Raw genomic sequence first — 20911 nt, 5'->3', positions numbered from 1 at the left:
TCAGTTTGCTACAGGGGATGCTGTCAGCCATGAATACATACCCATTGCTCAGGTTTCTGCACTGGCAGTCTGCCTGCTCCTGGTGCAATTCAAGGGCTCAGTTGCTCTCTCCAAAGCTGTGAATGGTGTGGTGCCCAGCTATGTGAGATACTACCTTGAACCATATACCTTGTCACTGCAGTTAAGATCAGTCTGGGAGCATTTGCTAGCAGAACTTAAGCTTAAACACTCCAGTCCAAATTTAAAAAATGATCGGGGGTGCTACGGGGTCTATCACTCCTTCTCTGGCTCCTGCTGGAGGCAACAGTGCTGACACCTCCCTGATCAAGGAAAATCCATTCTCACCAGGCTACCAACATGACTTTGGTGCTCCTGAGGCCTAGAAGGGCTAGTAGGAGACATTGGCCAACTGGGAGCCAGCAGGTCAGTTAGGAAGGCTTCCCTGCTGCTTCTCAGGGGCACTGTGGGGTAAGGAGGAGGGTTTCCTCATCGCTGGCCCCAAACCGTAGATCCAGGTCAGAACTTGCCCTTGTGGTGTTTTTGTTGGCTTAAAGGCAGACAGCCACATGCTGGGTTTTGTTATTCTTAGTTAACTGTTCAGAGACCTATGCTGAGCTTTTGGCACTGACTGCTCTGCTTCAAGCAGGCAACCTCAACCTGTGGGCTAATGCAGGAAGTGCTGCAACACCACACTTGGCTCTGCAGGAGGTGCTATGGAACAGCCCTACCTGTGACAGGGAGTGTAAGTAGGTGTAATCTACACACTACTGTATCCTATGCTTTCTTAAGCCCTCCTGTTGGTTACTTTATCCTACACCTTTTTACGTTCCTTACTGGTTCCTTTATTTACTACAATTTTACCTTTCTACCCTTTCAATGTACAAATTGCAGCATGTTATGCCCACTTTCCAACATGTCACTCTCAGCACATGTAACCATGAATTTGGCTGATACAACTGGGCTCTGCCTGGCGGTATGGCTTCCTCTGCTGAGAGCCTTGCTTTTAGAATTTGCTTTCCTTAGAAGGCCATCGAGGCATGATACAGGCACATGCATATTTTGATTAGCTTTTCAATAAATGGTTTTTATGCCTCTTATTTTTATGCTTGAACTTGTGTTCCTGCAGCTAAGCTGATTTAGGTGCTATGCTTATTAGTAATGAACCATCCTAAATATGTTTTGAAAAAAGAAAAGGTCTTTCTAAACATTTTTGCATTTTCCTTTAATTAAAAGTTATTTTTAAAGTTTGAAATTGCAGCTCCAGCTATCTGCATTCTGTTCCAAAGGTGCCTGGCTGCTGCTGCTGCCCTTCCGGGGACAGGGGAGCATCTGGTAGATCCCGTCCAGCAAAGATGAAATCCATTCCCGCTGCATGGAAGCTGAGAATTCAGGCTCTGTGCAGGTGGAATGCAGTGTTTCAGGTGACAAAATCCAGACCCACAGCTAGAGTGAGGGGCTGCCTGTGCCCCTTCACCGCTACTGTTCACTTCTATGGGCTGGAATAGCATTTGCTACTCCCTTCTGTGCCTGGAGTATGAGGCCACTGAATCCATATAAATGTGAATGTGCAGTCCCTTCTCAGGCCTGAACCTATTGTGGCTTTCCATGCTGAACTACGCAGACCCAGAGACCCTTTTGTAATGCACAAGGGGTGAGCAGGCAGCCTTGTTGACTGCTCTGCTATGGCCTCCCATCTGCTGTGAGGCCTCAATGGTGTTAAGGGAGACCCTTGTGTTGTTCCTCCTAACCAGGGTGCATTTCATTCTTAGTGACAACTCAGTGCATATTCTGGTCAGTGCTTTGTTGCTCCTCCTTGCCACATTCCTCCTTATTTCTCCTTGTTCCTTCTTTCCTCTTTGTTCTACCACTTGCTGCTTTCTTTGCTATTCCCCCTTCTAGTTTTTGGGTAAGCTGGTCAGTTCTCCCAAGCACTGCTCATGTGATCCTATTAGCATGGGATCTACAGAACTAATACTATAAACCTGTAAGAGGAATAGTTTCTGGCCTATCGAGGTTGTGGTCATGACTGCCCTATAAACCTTATCTCTACTTATCATGCTCTTGATCAACTGCAGGGATCAGCTGAGACACCCAAGGTGGCAGTTCCTAGATCTTTATATCTAGTAGTTGGTGGGCCCTTCATTCTGGAACTCACTTCTCCCTCAGGGCCAAGTTTGCTGACACTCGACAAAATGCATGTGTTTACTCCTATTGTCTGTGGAGGGATTGTGTTAAGCAGGAAGAGAATTCTTTTCTTCTTTGAGATGGGCTTAACAAACATTTCAATATATGGTGGCTGAGATCATCACTGGGCTGTGTTTTTAAAATTTGCATTTCAGTGCACCCAGAAATAGGACGTATACAATGGACTAAAACACTCCAAAATCTCCAACAACAAAATATAGAGCTGGTCAAAAAATGGGACATAATTTTCATAAAACTTCTTGTTAAAAACTTTTGTTTTTTTGTTGAAAATCAAAACTTCTGGACACTGTTACTTCCCCTTTTGTGCAGATGGGAGAAGTCTTGGTTCCACTTCCCACTGTTTACCAGCCATGAATCTGCATCAGTGCATCAGAGGAAATACCCATGCTAAAAATCACACCTTCATGTCCTGTGTATACATATCATCAAGGGTAAGTCATTTGTCAAGGCCAAGCAGCAGGTCTGTGGCCAACTCAATGGCTGAAGCCAGATTTCCCAACTCCTTGGCTTGTGCCTTAAGTTTGTTCCTACTCTATTCAAGTCAATGGAAAAATTCCTACTGATGTTGATAAATTGATTCAATTAAACTGTATCTATTAAATAGTAATCAATAATTAGATAAATTCATGGAGGACAGGTCCATCAATGGCTATTAGCCAACATGGTCAAGAATGCAACCGCATCTTCTGGGTATCCCTAAACGTCTGACTACCAGAAGCTGGGAGTGGATGAAAAGGGATGGATCACTTGATAATTGTTCTGTTCTCTTCATTCCCCCTAAAGAATCTGTCACTGGCCACTGTTGGAAGATCAGATACTGGGCTAGATGGACCATTGGCTTGACCCAGTATGGTCATTCTTATGTTAATGGTGTACAATCAAGCTCTTAGTCACTAGACCATGGTTCTTCAGAAAGGCACACACAGATTTGGAGACACGCACAAATTCCCTCCACCAAAATATTGCTTGATTGATTATTTATATTGAAAGTGTGCTGGCCAGACTCTCACATAATCATTGAATTAGAGACAGGTCTGACCCAGAATGCTGACTCAAAGCTTCCCAAACACCAGCACATTTCCAATGCAGATCTGATCTTTAGAAACGGGCATTGTTTATGCAACAGGCTGAAACAAATCCTGGATCCAAACACCCTCAAAGTTTTCACCTGGATCTGCACAGTACACCTCCATTTTATGATAACCTGTCCTTTTTGAACAAATAGAACACGTCATTGGTGTATATGGCAAACACTTCATAAGGCTTAATAATATGATTATATGATTTTTGACTACAAAGGAGTCAGTGGGGATGCTATCACTTTGGATACCATTGAAGATTACATGCCTGTTATCTTTTATATGTGAAAAATATGATCATCCACCATTATGTAAGTATCCAATTAAGGAGGGTACTTCCTTCACAGGGGCTGACTTCTCCCAACACACATATCTACAACTGCTGCCCTTTTAGCAGTCGCTACTTCTTGCCACTAACAATACCATTGGTTATAAAGAATGGGAAAAGAAACTCCACTAACTCTAAAAACTACATCCACAAATAGAAGAAAAGGAACTGATACAACAGGAATGCAACTAAAGCAGAACTCATGAGCTGCCGTCACCTCTGTCCTAACTATACTCTCCGTCTTTGTCTGTTTCTTAATCCTGGTCTAAGTTATACTGTAAGCCAGTGGTCTCCACACTTTTTTGATCGCACACCCCTATCAGTAAAAAATTTTTGTGCATGCACCCCCTGTCGCGCCGAAGGATTCTCTTGTGAACCCCACTTTGGAGACCACTGGTGTAAGCAACTCAGAGCGGGGGCTGCTCCTTTTCCAAGCACTGACAGTCCATTGCTGAAGCAGTAAATACTACTACTAACCTCACTCTAGTTCTGTCAGTTAGTTTATGCATTGTGGCACTATGCTGAGGGTTAACTGGTTGCTGACCTTAATCTGGACACATATTTCTGCTATATTTCAAACTCACAATCTGTTAGTATTTGAGATGATGTATCCAAATTCCCTCATGTTGTTTAAGGCTTTTCCTTCTGTCTCTGGGAATACTTTCACATCTGGGGACAGTTCATAGTTTTGTTTTTTTTTCCTGCCATGACCCAAATTTTCCAAATATACCCTCTTTGTACATTCTGATCAGGTTCTCTAATATCAGAGTGTGGTCTCTCCTTTCCTCATCAGCAGCCCTGTAACAATGGCTCTCTAAGGACTATGCTCAGAGTTTGCCTGTCATGACCACTAATTCCCCATAATGCTGTACCTGCAGTCTGCCTCTCATATCTATGGACTTCTCTTGGTGATACCACAAGGTTAAGAACATAAGAACATAACATAAGAACGGCCATACTGGGTCAAACCAATGGTCCATCTATCCCAGTATCCTGTCTTCCAATAGTGGACAATATCAGGTGCCCCAGAGGGAATGAACAGAACAGGTAATCATCAAGTGATCCATCCCCTGCTGCCCATTCCCAGGTTCTGGTGAACAGAGGCTAGGGGCATCATCCCTGCCCATCTTGGCTAATAACCATTGATGGACTTATCCTACATGAACTTATCTAGTTCTATTTTGGACCCGGTTATAGTCTTTGTCAGTTTGGACACACCGCATTTTGGGTGAAATTCACCCCCTCACTACAAATCTTATGCCCTGATTATGTCCTGAAAATAAATGGACCTTAGTTCAGTCCTGTGTCCTAGAAAGCAGAAGACGACAAGCACACACAAAAGGGGAAATACAAGAATAGCAAAGATAGAAAATGAAGCTTAAGTCCCTGGTGTTGACTTTCATTTGCAGCCTCACTGTTGGAAAAACACAAGCATGGGATATTGTCTTATCAGCCCGCATCAAGACCTGGCACAGTTGTTCCAAGGCTGTTTGGGCTATTGCTCTTAGCTGCCTCTCTGGTCATAAGCTCATAGCAGAATTGCAAAATATAGCCTTGGCTGTCTAAGCCCGACACTTATTAGACAGAAGTCAAAAAGAAGGGGATAGGAAAGAATAGAAATAAGGTGGAGGAAGAAAAAGGACACACTGGGAGTGGGAGAGAGGATGTGATAGAGTCTCACATACCAGGTGGTGTTCGGGATTCAGCCTGAGCTAGTGGAGGTGGTGACATCATCTGGATACCTCCTTTTGGCCGGTAGTTTGGTCAGAACATCTCTCAGGATCAGGATGACAAAGGCACAATTGTGTCATGCTGAATCCCAGGGTCCCAGGAGGTGGTAGGGGGAGCAGCCATGAGGGTGAAGCTTGCTTCTTCTGCTTTACACTTAACCCTTTACATAGTCAAAACAAAGGAAAGACGGGGGGTAGAGAAAGTTGAAAGCAGGGAGGGGAATAGTTCTTGGAGGCAGAGAAGGAGCAAATAGAGAAGGTGGAAAAATAAGTTATTTGGGGAAAAAAAGGAGGAGATCTTGCGGTAGAGAAGGGCAAATTGTTTGGTACAGTGAAGCTGGAAAACAGGGAAGCTATTGGGGGCATATATTTACAATCTTGGCAACAATGGAATATACAAACCCTTCATTAAAGTGGCCTATGTGAGCTTGTTCTCCAAACCTAGGAATCTAGATAAATGTGTCACTGGTTGGACGCATCTTAAGTTTCAACAAAGTTGACTACCAGACTCACTGTGAAGCCTTCCATTTAGTTAGTTGAAATATGTCTAATCCTATCTCCAGGTGCTTTCCCATAAGAATAATCACCCCAATACAAATAAATAATTACATGTTGGACTGACAATAACATTGACCCATGAAGCCAACCCTACCAAACTGTATGTTGCTACACTCTCCTTCAGCCAAACCCTTCCCCAAGCATCCAGGAAATAAAGTGAGTTTTGCTACATAGCCATGATGTTAACAAGCCTGGTTTCTGTTAGATGACAGCTACGAACATGTAAGTTGAGTTCCTCTCCCTGTTCATCAGATGTGAGCTCAATACCTTGACTAACCCTCCCTTTCTTCTCCCTCTCTCTTGCTTTCTCATTTTCATCACCATGGTATCCGCATGCTGCCTGCTCACCCCATATGCTGTTACTAGCAGTTTAGGGAGTCTTCTTTGGCTCTTACCTAGTTTTGCATTGTTGTGGGTTCTCATTTCAATCATCACTAGTGTTTCCTCCTCCTCTGAGTTATCATGATGGAGTCTCTGTGCTTCAAAGTTAGTTGTGAGCTGTCAGCAGCCAACTTCCTTGGTTGCAAAACAGCAAGACTTAAACTTCAAAGACCGTGACTTCCTGTCCTTTGCTTAATGCTGAAATCTGGCAGAGGGTGACCTACGCCAGGCTGTATTTCTCTGCTACTCCTGCATAAAAGGTAACACTCAATAGTTATCATTTCACTTCATTGTCCACTTATGGAATTGTTTCAGAAGCACTCTCAGTTAACAGATGTCTATGTAATCAGTGAACTTTTATTCATACTGTTTGCATTGCATTAATGCCTAGCGGCCCCTGCTGAAATCACAGTCCCATTACACTAGGCATTGTACAAATGGGTGAAAGCCAATCCCTGCCCCACAAAACTACCAGTCATACATCATAGACAAAGGGTGGGAGAAAGAAAGTATTACTTTCCCTAGTTTATAGCCAGGAAACAGACACAATTGTTTAGATACTATGTTCCAATTCCTGAAGTCCTGGCTCAGCTTTTATGATGTCCTTTCTCAAAGAAACTCCCATTGAGTAAGGATTGACTTTGCCCTACAATGTCCTTGTGGACTCTTGTGAAGAGGATTCCGTTGTTCATTATTAAACATTGTTATATTGCAGTAGAGCCTAGACCAGGGGCACCACTTAGGTCAGGCAAGGGGGGAACTGTCCTCCTTCCCCCTCAGACTTCCTGTGTGCCCTGTCTTCCAATCCTGTCCCCTGCCAATGAGAGAGAGAAACTAAGCTGCACATCCTCCTTTTATGGATCCCAGAGATTGTAAATGCTGGCTGCCTGCTTAGACGGCAAACGACACACCCATTTGGGGAGCAGCACTGAGACACAGCACAGGGTCATACTGCAGGGCTGGAGAGAATCAGGAAGGAAGCCTGATAAGGCTTTTTCTGGACAAGTTTGTATGTACCGTGCACGGCTCTCTGGAGAGCCCAGATCTCCAAAGGAAGCTTTTTAAAATAAAACCTGTATGGAACCTATGGATACCCAGAGGGCTCTGAGATCCACTGCTTGGATTCACCAGTGAAGTGCCTGTAGCTGGGTGAGAGGACATGTTCTTTCCCTGCTCTCACCCACTTTCTTTCCCTCCTCATCTCCCAGTGTGCAGCCCTCCCTGCTATCCTTCATGCTGTGTTTCTCACTGTTCCCCTAACCCCAGTGTTGTGCACCTGCCATCCTTCCTGCAATGTGTCCCACTGTTCACCCTCGATGTTATTTCCCTCTGCTCTCAGCCACAACCTGCTTGGAGCACTTTGCCCCACTCATGCTGGGGTTCCACTCCTCACACTCACTTTTTCATCTCTCCTCAACTTGCTGGGACTGTTTCCCTTCTCTGTTCTCCCTTTCTGCCTGGATTACCTCCTCTTCACTCCTCCAAACTCTGGAGCTGGTCTCCTTTGTCATCCCTCATTTTCTCTCTCTCACACCCTTTCTATGTTAGGGAAGAAGGAGGGAAAAGAAAACATCCTGTGCAGGTGACTGAATGGAGGCAAAAGGTATGAGCCACCTTTCTCCAAAGGAGATTGGATTTCAGAACTGTAAAAGGCTTCTTGCTTTTGCTTTATAATAAAAAAGGGCTTGTGGTTTAAGTTTTCAAACTAGATTTTCTATGGTGAGGCACCTAAATCCATTTTAGACACCTCGATAAGGGCTTGACTTTCAGGGAGCATTCATAACTTTCATTGTAGGCCGTAGGAACTTCAGATGTTCAGCACCTCTGAAAATAACCTCACTTGCTTTGTTGCTGGAGTATAAACCCTGGTATCCAACTTAAGGCAACCTAATGTGAAATTGTTGGCCTTACTTTAAGAAACAAAATTAAAAAAACAGCAGTTTTCTTTTGCACTCCCAGTTCCCCTAATTCAAAGGGACTCATAGCTATGACTTTGGAGAACCCAAATCAGGAACCTCACCATTTGTTTTCTTGCTCCATCTAGGGCAATGAATTCCAGAGCTGAGTAGCACATCAATAAGAACACTCTGCCTCTACATGTTCAGAGTGAAGGCCTATTAACAAAAGCATCCCTGATGATCTTAAATGTTATGACTGAGAATAAGAAAAAAAGGAGGAAAGTGGTCTTTCAGCTAGTTATTAGAGCATGAGACATAGAACAAAAGAACCAATGAACTCCAGGGTTCTATTTTATAATTTCATCAATTGCATTATTACTAAGTTCTTGCCTTGTTTCTTTAATAGGGTAAGCAATAGGGAACAGCTCTCCCATATAGTAGATTGGGGGAAGGACTGAGTTGGTGATAGGCTGAAAGGACGAGAAGAGTGGAAGGAAAGGATCCCAAGTGAGAGCTGTGATCAGCACAGGAGCTATACTGTTAGTTGAATTCATCTGTTAGAGATTATAACTTGGTGACGATCCAGGTTCTTGAGATGCTATTGGAAAGAGGAGAAACGGCAACACTAGAATCCAATAACAAAAGTCTGAGGTCTTTGGTTAAGATAAGCATGTTTTGCACTAAATAAACATTTAACAAAGTATCAGAAAACTGAGCTTTATGGCAACTTGGATTGCTCCCGTTCTCCATGAAGAAACAAGCTCCTGAAAGCTTTGTCTGTGTGGTGGTTTTTATTAAAAGTGTAAACAAAAACGGCAGAAAATCTAAACAGAAACCAAAAGCCCTATTTGCTACCAACCCTCCCTGTCCCCTCTTCACTCTTCGCTGCAGTACAGATATGCATACATGGCTTCATCATCATGGATGCAAATCTATTCTTCCCAGACAGCCATGGACAGTTGAATAATCAAGTAAATGTAAATTGTATCCATGCGTAGAAACATGCTGAACTTAAAATTTAGTAAACACCTTCAGCAATCAATTATTAGCAATTAAAGTTTGCTTTTCTCATGCAGCAGCACAGACTACCTAGCTTGGATCATTTTTCAGCTAGTGTGCTTAGAAGTTTCTCTTCCTTTTTTTTAAAGCTATTCTCAGTTGGATTAACCAAGTTAAATTGTTTGTCAGAAAAGTAGCAAAACTAAATATATCCACTTTGATGGGTAAATGTATGGAAGTAGTTGATATGATAATAATGAGAGGTATTGATGTTCTATGTCTACAGAAAACATGCTGGGCAGGGAATGCCGCAAAGGAGTTGGGCTTAGACTGGAACCTCTTCTACATGGATGACAAAATGGGGGCACGATGGAGTCGGAGAGGAGAGCTGAGGAAGACGGTGTTTGAAGTTATTAGAGTAAGTGACAGATTGATGGCTGTATGAGTCCAAGTTAATGAGTGTATCATGTTTGTGATTCACTGTATGCATGTCAACAGCAAAGGAGAGTTTCCCTCATGACTTGAAGGCACTAGTGGACGCAACAGCCCTTGAGGAAGTGCTGTTGGTGCTGGGTGACTTGAGGAAGTGCTGTTGGTGCTGGGTGACTTGACTGCACACAAAAGCAAAAACACAAGGGCGTGTGAAATAGGCTTAGGCTCTATGAATTAGGAAGGGAAAGTGCTTCTAGACCTGTTTATTGCCAACCAAAAGATGACAGCCAATACCTGGTCCAAAAAGAGAGAAAGTCATTTGGCTATGCACATTAGTGGTAGAAAACCAATTTGACATGATATTGGTAATACAATCTCAGTGGTGTCAAATTATGGATTGAAAAATGATACCTAGAGAGATGGTAGCACTGTAACACAAAGGCCTTGCAGCAAATATTGCTGCAGAGTGTTGGGCAAAGAGGTAACTCAGCTGAAAAGAAACAAGATCAAAGTACAGAAAGTTAGAGGGAAGTCTAGCAAAGATGTTTTTGCAATCAGTACCGGATAGGTGTCTGGAAACAGATTTGGCATGAGCTGAAGGGAAGTGGAAACTCCTCAAAAGAACACGGATTGCAGTGGTGGAAGAGGTTTGTGGATGATGTATATGGGAAAAAAACAAACGAAAGAAAGGAGCAGAGGTGGTCTGGTGGAATATAAATAGTGATCCAAACAAAGGAGATTCTGTGTAAAGAAAAAAGAAATGAATCCATAGAATGGAAATGAAGAGGAATAGAAAAAAACCAAGTGAGCTGCCAAGCAGGCAGTGAGGAAGGGCAAAGGGAGTGCCCTAGGTGATTTATACACCCAAGCCTGCAAATGACTCAAATCTGGCTGGCAAAAAGATCTGTAGCATTGCAAAAATAAGACCCAAAGAGAAAGGGGATGGTATTGTAACATTATTTGTAAATGATGATAAGGGGAGGTGGTTAGTAATGCCCAAACAAGTGAAGTATCAGAGGGGTGGCCGTGTTAGTCTGGATCTGTAAAATCAGCAAAGAGTCCTGTGACACCTTATAGACTAACAGACGTATTAATCTATAAGGTGCCACAGGACTCTTTGCTGCTCAAACAAGTGAAGGAGAGGTGGAAAAATATTTTGAGAGTTTCTCAAATGAAGCAAAAGTGGAGTTGCCAACATGTGATCCTAATCTGGTGCCTGACAGAGGAGGTGGTGAGAAATGCAGTCCAGGAAATGAAGAATGGTAAGGCAGCAGGACCTATGAAATGATGTTGGACCTGGTGAAAGCCTTGGGTGACAGAGACATAAAATAGGCGAGCAGAGTGGTTAAAGCTTATGGCAAGATAAGAATTCCTAAAGACTGATGCAAGTCTATCGTGGGCCCAATTCATAAAAAGGGAAGTATCCAGGAATGTGGAAACTATTGAGGGATAAAGTGATTGTCACATACCCGGATGCAGCCCTTGGGCCAAAAAGTTTGCCCACCCCTGGATTAGAAGAATTGCCCACCCCTGGACAAGAACAATTCAACTTTAAGAAAGAACTAGGAACCACAGGTGCTACTTTTGTAATTTGGCAAGGGATGCAGAAATGACTAGACCACCAACTGGATAGCTTCTGGGCTTTTATAGACCTAGGAGAGGCATACAATAAAGTGGACAGAAGGATGCTCACACCAGAGCTGAGGAAATATGGAGTGCCCGAGGATTTAATAACTATGATGAATGCCTTATATTGATCACCTAAAACAGTGATCTGAACATGTTTTGAGATGACAGGTTCCTTTTGAAGTGAAAGTTACACTGCATCATAGGTTGGCCCTCAGTATGCTGCTGTTTATCATATTGATGGTCTAGGTCAGCAGGAAGATCCTGATGGGAAAAGATGATAAACTGTTTGTGACTGAATGCACCCCTGTATTCACACAGTACACACTATTGTAATAATCTTCATACAAAATATGTCTTGTGAGGTATCATCTCAAAACTAATAACTCACTGGTCAATAATATCATGGTGAAATGCATATAGCACCGTTGTTTGTAAAGTTATGAAATCCACCTCCTTTCCAGGATGCTAAAGGCACATGTTCCAAATCACATAGCCCCAGCTAGGTAGAACTGATCAAGCAAGCCTATCTTAAGCAAACTGAGGTGTTTTTATTTCAATTTGCATATAAGCTGTAAATGGAGTCCTCAGACAGGAAGAGGGGGAAGAAAAAAGACAAAGAAAATCTGCACTTGAGCATATGCAGGTGAAAAAACAACAGATTAACACCTCTTCTCCACCAGACTCCATATCTCCTTGATCTCAGCTGAAAATAACTTTATCTAGGGGTCATTCTCAAGAAAATAGCATTTCAAAAGGTGACTGAACTATGAAAGTGAGAGGCAAAAACACCCCAAGTGATCTCTCCCTGTCCATCTCTCTCTTTTCACCTAAAAAGACAAAAGAAACAGTTGTTGGATTGTACTGAAAATGTACTGAAAAACTGGTGAGAATTTTACCTTCAACCAAGCCTAGTTTGTTAAATTTAGTACTAGGCAGTATTTTATATTTATTTTTCTTGTAACCATTTCTGACTTTAATGCCTTAATACTTGTAATCACTTAAAATCCTCTCTTTTTTGTTAAATAAACTTGTTTTATTCTTTAATCAAAACAAATCTAGTGTTGTGAGCTGTGTGAGTAACTCCATTTAAGATGGCAGGTTGTTGTATATTGTTCCCTTACAGGAATTACAGACCTAAAATATCTGAGCTGTCCAGGAGAGGGCTGGACATTACAGAACAGACATTTTGAGGGAAAAATCCAGGACTGGGTGTGTGCTGGGAGTCACCTTGCAAGTAATAACCAAGGCTGGCGGAAGCCAGAGTGTGGCTGGTGTTTGCTGACAGGCTGCTGGGATCAAAGCTGCTGGGCCAGGGCTGTAGCTATACACAGATACTCAAGGGTGTGACATGCATGTTGTTTGGCAGCTTGTGAGCAGCACAGCTGGAATCTACAGCAACGAAGCAGTGTAGGGCATCCAAAGTTGCAGAGCAGGGATGACACAGCCCCTCACTGGTCTGGATTGCACCCTGGAATGTCATACTGCTATATGCAGACAAAATAGCACTATGGGCATCCTCAAAGAAAACCTAGAGGAAATAACAAACCAGTGGTATGACCAGCTAAACTGGCCTGGGATTAATATGAGCAAGACTAAGACTGAGGCCATGTGAGGTGAGGTGCCACAAGGACATTGGACATAAGGATTAATGGAGTGAAACTAAGCCAGATTGACCAGTACAAGTGCCTTGATGGCTGGGTCATCAAAGAGGGTGAGCTTGAACCTGAGATACAGTCCAGGTTGGAGAGTGCAGGGAGAAGGTGGAACAACATCTCAGGGGTTGTGTTTGCCACTGAGACTGAAAGCCCAACTGTATAGAACAATGGTGTGTCCTGCAATACTGTGTGGTGCAGAAGTACAGATGATAAAGAGACAAGAGGTTCAACACCCACATGTGTTTGAGGTGTCTTTGCACCATAAAAGAAAGTACATGAAGTACATGAAGACACTTATGTCAAAATGAAAGTATTAGGGTAGAAGGATGTGGCTGACCAACTTCACTGGTTCAAACACATGCAAAATATGAATAAAGACAGGATAGCAGGAGAGGGTGGCAGGAGAGCGTCTCTGAGGAAAGCCAGAGAAGTAATGGAAGGATTGCATCAAAGATGATAGTAAGCAGGTGGCCCTTAGTGCTCCCTCAGACAGGCAAAGATGGTGGATGCTTGCACGATGACCTTACCCCAGTTGATGGGATAAGGGGAAGAAGAAGAAATTGTTTACACTCTTCTTTCAGGTATTTGTTGTGCCTTAGGCTGGGATTGCAAATGCTGGAATCCTCTAATTGCTGATGTTGCCTAAGTGAGAAGATATCATGGATGAGGGATGAAAAAGTGGAAAATTTCTACTTCCATTTGACCTCATCTTGGCTATCAGGCATGTCTGCTTTGGTAGTCAAATGCTTGTTTCTCAGATGATGACTTATGTCCCCATGTCAAAGAAATCTGGTACCATATCAAGAAACTTTGCCACCAGCACCACTTTTGCCCTATGCCACCAGCACTCCCAGCTATCTCCGTGACACCACTGATTTCCTGAGGAAACTACAATGCATTGGTGACCTTCCAGAAAACACCATCCTAGCCACCATGGATGTAGAGGCTCTCTACACGAACATCCCACACACAGATGGAATACAAGCTGTCAGGAACAGTATCCCTGATGATGCTACAGCACAACTGGCTGCTGAGCTCTGTGCCTTTATCCTCACACACAACTATTTCAATTTTAATGACAATATATATCTCCAGATCAGTGGCACAGCTATGGGCACCCGCATGGCCCCACAATATGCCAATATTTTTATGGCTGACCTGGAACAACGCTTCCTCAGCTCTCGTCCACTCAAGCCCCTTCTCTACTTACACTACATTGATGATATCTTCATCATCTGCACCCATGGGAAGGAGTCTCTGGAAAAATTCCACCACAATTTCAACAGCTTCCACCCCACCATCAACCTCAGCCTGGACCAATCTACATGGGAGGTCCACTTCCTAGACACCACGGTGCAAATAAGTGATGGTCACATTAACACCACCCTATACCGAAAACCTACCGACCGCTATGCCTACATTCATGCCTCCAGCTTCCATCCCAGGCACATCACACGATCCATTGTCTACAGCCAAGCACTGAGGTACAACCACATCTGCTCTAACCCCTCAGACAGAGACCAACACCTACAAAATCTCCACTAAGCATTCTCTAAACTACAATACCCGAGAGGAAATAAGGAAACAGATCAACAGAGCCAGACGTGTACCCAGAAGCCTCCTACTGCAAGACAAACCCAAGAAAGAAACCAACAGGACTCCACTGGCCATCACATACAGTCCCCAGCTAAAACCTCTCCAACGCATCATCAAGGACCTACAACCCATCCTGGACAATGATCCCACACTTTCACAGGCCTTGGGTGGCAGGCCAGTCCTCGCTCACAGGCAACCTGCCAACCTGAAACATATTCTCACCAGTAACTGCACACCACACCATAGTAACTCTAGCTCAGGAACCAATCCATGCAACAAACCTCAATGCCAACTCTGCCCACATATCTACACCAGCGACACCATAACAGGACCTAACCAGATCAGCCACACCATCACCGGTTCATTCACCTGCACGTCCACCAATGTAATATACGCCATCATATGCCAGCAATGCCCCTCTGCTATGCACATCGGCCAAACTGGACAGTCGCTACGGAAAAGGATAAACGGACACAAATCAGATATTAGGAATGGCAATATACAAAAACCTGTAGGAGAACACTTCAACCTCCCTGGCCACACTATAGCAGACCTTAAGGTGGCCATCCTGCAGCAAAAAAACGTCAGGACCAGACTTCAAAGAGAAACTGTGCTGCTTCAGTTCATCTGCAAATTTGACACCATCAGCTCAGGATTAAACAAAGACTGTGAATGGCTTGCCAATTACAGAACCAGTTTCTCCTCCCTTGGTTTTCACACCTCAACTGCTAGAACAGGGCCTCATCCTCTCTGACTGAACTACCTCATTATCTCTAGCTTGCCTACATATATATACCTGCTCCTGGAAATTTCCACTACATACATCTGATGAAGTGGGTATTCACCCACGAAAGCTCATGCTCCAAAACGTCTGTTAGTCTATAAGGTGCCACAGGACTCTTTGCTGCTTTTACAGATCCAGACTAACACGGCTACCCCTCTGATACAAGAAACTTTGAGTAGAGCCACACTACAGTTCTCTGAACAGGACACTTTCCTCTCAGGTGAGATGGTTTATTTGACTTTAAGGTGCCACCAGACTCCTTGTTGTTTTTAAAGTCTATTTGGGCATAAGCTTTCATGGGTAAAAAAACCCACTTCTTCAGTTGCATGGAATGAAAATAGCAGATACAGGCATAAATATATATTGGCACATGAAGAGAAGGGAGTTACCTTACAAGTGGAGAACCAGTGTTGAAGGCCAATTCAGTCAGGGTGGATATGGTCCACTCCCAACAGTTGATGAGGAGGTGTCAATACCAAGAGGGAAAATTGCTTTTGTAGTGAGCCAGCCGCTCACAGTGCCTATTCAAGCCCAAATTGATGGTGTTAAGTTTGCAAATGAATTGTAGCTCTGCAGTTTCTCTTTGAAGTCTGCTTTTGACAGTTTTTTTTTGAAGAATGGATACTTTAAAATCTGTTATTGAATGTCCAGGGAGACTGAAGTGTTCTTCTGCTGGCTTTTGTAGGTTACCATTCCTGATGTTTGATTTGTGTCCATTTATCTTTTTACATAGACATCGTCCAGTTTGGCCAATGTACATGGCAGAGGGGCATTGCTGACACATGATGGCATATATCACATTAGTAGATGTGCATGTGAATGAGCCCCTGACGGTGTGGCTGGTGTGGTTGCGTCCTATGATTGTGTTGCTAGATTAGATATGGAGATAGAGAAGGCAACAGGGTTTGTTATAGGGATTGGTTCCTGGGTTAGTGTTTCTGTACTGTGGTGTGTAGTTGCTGGTGAGTATCTGTTTCAGGCTGGGGGGCTGCCTCCCAAGACCTGTGAGAATGAGGGACTGTTTTCTAGCAGGGTGGATTTGATTTAAATCACTAGTCAGGAAGACTCAATTTAATCATGGATTTCTACATAAAAGTGCATTCTTGTTGGTTGTTATAACCTTAATGCATATTCTTCACAACTCAGATTCATTTTTAGAAGGTACACACTATATATTTTTTAAGTGATTTATTTTGAAAACTTTTCAGATTCGTTTTACAGCTATATCAGAAAATGAATAATTGTTTGGTTATTTATTTCATTTATCAAAGGTGATTGAAGCAGATATTTATGAAATCACTGGGAGGTGAACTATCTCCAATTCAACAGGTTAACCATTAATATTTGGAGGATTTTCTTGTCATGCTGTATTTCAAGGAAAACATCACCAGACAAACATTTAAATTGTTTTATTTAAGTAAAACAACAGCATTATGTATTCTGGATTTTTTTCTTCAACAGCAAACATATAATATTGTAACAATATTTAACAAGCATATGAATTTTTGAATTTAGTTAAACATTCAAGTTTTTTAAAATCAGGTTTGTTTTTGTTAAAATTATATTTCACTAAAATAGTTAAATGAAATATTTAAAAAAAACCAAAAATGTAATGGACTATGTCAGCCAGGTCAACATGAGAAACTTAAAATATTGGCTTCTGCACAGGGCCAGCTCCAGGCACCAGCATTCCAAGCTGGTGCTTGGGGCGGCAATCCTCAAGGGGCAGCAGTCCCTGTTGTTTTGTCCCCAAGCAGCACGCCGAATTGCCGCCGCGGGGGGGGGGGGGCGGCGCAGTCTGTGTGCCCTTAGGGCGGCAGGTGCGTTTCTGTGGTGGCGGCAATTTGGCGGCAGCTTCTATGTTTAGCTGTCCTGGGTGGCTTCAGCTAAACATAGAAGTTGCTGCCGAATTGCTGCCGCGGCAGAAACACACCTGCTACCCTAAGGGCACAGGGACTGCCCTCCCCCCATCCGCGGTGGCAATTTGGCCCGCTGCTTGGGGCGGCGAAAACTGTAGAGCCGGCCCTTCTTCTGCAGCTAACTCAGTCATCTTCACCTTTATTTTCCTGTTTGCTCATAATCTGGAAAAGAAAAACAAGCTTTCCTGCTTTTTCAGGTCCCAGACGATTTCTCAGTTTGGAATGACTTAGTCCAAAGAAAGAAAATATTCTTTCTACATGGCGGAAGAAGCTACTGCTATTAAAAGTGAGATGATCACTTCAACAGTCTCTGAATCCAAGTGCTTAAGTGACTTCCACCAGTTCACTGGTGTGACTTTCTTTAAAACATCATCAGCAAACATATAGTTCAAGAATGGTTCACCCTTAGCTCTGAAGTTTATTATAGTTGGCATTATGGAGGGATGATTGCTGGATGTCCATGTCATACCAACTTCTCCTCTTCAGCAGTTAAGATTTCACCCTGTTACCGAGTATTGAGAATATTTGCAAGAAAATGAGCTGGAGATAGTGCTTGTCCTATTCGTTTTTTTAATGCTTGGAATTTAACTTTGTCGTTTCTCTTCTTAAGAGCTCACTCAGTTCCTTCCAAATTTCAATAGCATCAGCAATAAAACAGCTATTTCCCTGCAGTTTGTTCAAGACTACAGAAATAGGCTTCAAGGTACTCAGCATGTGTTCAACATTTATCTTAAGCCCAATGTTGAGAACTTTGGCTGTGACAGTGCCATCTATTTTTTCACCATTTTGTTCACAAATTGTCATCAGATTAGGCCAGTTCTTGATATAATGCTCAAAACAGTCCCCTACTGAGTTCCATCACATGTCTTGTGGGAGAGTTAGCTTGGTTCCTCCCACTTTTTTCAGAGCAGCTGCTGCAAAGTGGTTGTTACAGAAGTATTCTGCAGTTTCAACAACATTAGCCTTTATTTCTTGAATGCTGAAGTCTTTGGCTAGGAGGTGCATCAAATGAGCACTGCAACCATATGTTATTAGCTTAGGACTCTCTTCACTCTCTTCTAAATAATTTCTTCTCCTCTTGGATACATTTGCAGCATTGTCTGTGACCAAGCTGCATACTAGACATTTGAATTTTTTTCACAGTTTGTCATAGCTTTTACTGCTACTTCTTGTAAATATTCTGCTGTGTGTGCATTTCCTGATGTATCCGTTGTTTCTGTAAGGAAGATATTCCCTTCTGTTGTCACACAAGCACATACAACAGGATCATTGTGAACATTGCTCCACCCATCAAGACTTGGGTTAATAATTTCACTCTCTAGGTCTTTTGCACTCTGCTCAATTTCTCTTTCATACACTTTATCCAACAATTTGCCTGCGACGTCTGCTCTGTTGGGTAGACTGTATCCTGGTCTTAATGACTGAACCACGTTAATGAAGTATTGGTTCTCAAGCATAGGGAAAGGAGAGTTTGTTGCATAAATAAATCGGGCAATTTTTTAATCGATTACCTCTTTTTGTAGTCTGCTGGTTCTTATCACAAACTTATCTATTGTTTCTGGATGATGGAGGGTTTTTTTCTTTTTGCTACAGGTGATATACTGTGACTATGTGATATACATGATGTGACTGAAACACTATCATTGACAGATAATTCTGAAACTATAGAAAATGAAGGTGATCTTGAAGGTGGATAGTCTTCAGAATCCTGTATATTGAGGATGGATTCTCCTAAACAAAATAAGTCAATGCAGTTATTTAATTATTATTACCATACTGTTCATTTAGTATTACTCCTTGCATTCACTGACACTCAGTACTACTTTAAAGGTGAAATTGTAAAAGGAAGATCTACCTATTTCAGCTATTTATTTTTTATCACATCTGCATCTATAGAGTGCTTACCATAGAGTAACAACTATATTTTTTGCTCAAACATGAGAATTCAAGAATAGTTCAGAAGGAAGACAGGCAGTCCTTAAGAAAGAAGTATGAAATAAAAAAGTTTACAAACCTGAAGATCTTGCATGTTTACACATGTTCCTTTCATCATCTTCAGTGCAGCTTTCCCCTGAGAAGGAACACTTCTCATGATGCTGTTTCATTAGAGAGCCGGGCCTTGCATTTCTTTGTTGCACTGTTTGCATTTTGCATGCATGCCTGTCTTACTCACAGGTAGAGGAACTTCATTAAAATATTTCCCGAATTGGGTCTCGTTTACGGCCTGCTGCCATTAAAGGTTTTCTCTTCTAGTGAGAGGATGGTATGGTAGATCCAGGGCCGGCTCTACTGTTTTTGCCGTCCCAAGCAAAGCGCCGAATTGCTGCCACTGACGGTGGGGGCAGTCCGTGCACCGTTAAGGCGGCATGCGCATTTCCGTGGCAGCGGTAATTTGGAGGCAACTTCTGTCTTCAGCCGGAAGACAGAAGCTGCGCCGCCGTGGATAGCTGAACATAGAAGCTGCTGCTGAATTGCTGCTGCCGTGGAAACGTGCATGCTGCCCTAATGGTACACGGACTGCCCCCGCTGTCCACAGTGGCAATTTGGCGTGCTGCTTGGGGGCAAAACCACACAGACTGCGGCCCTTTGCAGATTGCTGCCCCAAGCACCTGCTTGCAATGCTGGTGCCTGGAGCCAGCCCTGGGCAGATCCAGGGCCAGATCCAGGTTTTCAGCCACCCCAAGTGGTGGAAGAAAAAGAAAGCCAATCAGTGGCACTTTGGCGGCAGCTCAATTGCACCGCTCCATTCTTCGGTGGCAGTTCAGCGCCGAATCCTTAACTCCCTCTCTTCCTCTTTGGCAGCGACACTTCAGCAGCAGCTCAAAGAGGAAGAGAGGAACTTAGGGACTTCCCGCCGAAGACCCGGACGTGTCGCCTCACTAATGGATGGAGTGCTGCCCCTTTGTATTGACTGCCCCAGGCACCTGCTTCCTTCGCTGGTGCCTGGAGCTGGCCCTGGGTAGATCTCAAATCAATGAAGGCTACATTCAGAAAGACCTCAATATTTCTGGAATATGCTGCTCGAACAGTTTCACTTCTGTTTCTGCTGCTTGTCCATCCCGTCTCACATTTATCTCTAGACTTCTCCTGGTCCAGATCTATTCCACCGCCAACAGTCTTCTATTCATTGAACTTTTTGAAACTTTGCACTTTTAGAGAGAGGTAAGGGATTGACTCTGTGTACACAAATTTGCAGAGGGACAATAGGGTTGAGGTCTGTTATTTCTCACCTCTATATATTATTTATTTATTTTAAAACATTGTTGCTGTTAACAAGTATGTTATATCTGGAGACACAAATCCACAGTCTGAGAACTGCAAAACTAAGCATCTCTGATGGTATCTTCTAGACTGAGCACTGAGTCCCATTGGGTAGATAGAAAGATTAACCTGAATAATCTATACAGAAACTCCCAGAACCCCATAAGATTGGGTCCCTAATCATGAACTACTGGAACTCATTTACAAAACTTTTCTTAAACGTTACATGAATATATTGTCTTATACTATATAATTAGAATGTATAATCCCTATTCCATGATGTGATATCTTTGAGCTATAATGTATCTTAATTAAAACTATCTTTAGATAGGATTTTTCCTCAAAAAGCATTTTATCAAAAAATCCAATTTAAATAAAAAAAAATTGGATTTAAAGAAAAAATCCAACTTTTTAATTTTTTTTTAAATCATTATGTTGTAGCCACCCTCTTTTCCAG

General features: G+C 42.8%; 1 protein-coding gene across 1 annotated transcript in view; it reads left to right on the top strand.

Moving 5' to 3' along the window:
- The window catches only part of CD36 (CD36 molecule), a 91428-nt gene that overhangs the window by 398 nt on the left and 70119 nt on the right, over positions 1–20911 (top strand). The window contains exon 2 of the mRNA XM_050936925.1: positions 9465–9596. Coding sequence (XP_050792882.1) covers positions 9525–9596 — 72 coding nt within the window. The 5' untranslated portion in view covers positions 9465–9524. The remainder of the gene's footprint in view (positions 1–9464; positions 9597–20911) is intronic.

This window comes from Gopherus flavomarginatus, chromosome 1 (assembly GCF_025201925.1).
Source record: "Gopherus flavomarginatus isolate rGopFla2 chromosome 1, rGopFla2.mat.asm, whole genome shotgun sequence".
NCBI lineage: Eukaryota > Metazoa > Chordata > Testudines > Testudinidae > Gopherus > Gopherus flavomarginatus.
The sequence above is the reverse complement of the archived record's forward strand: the minus strand, read 5'-3'. Positions and strand labels throughout refer to the sequence as shown.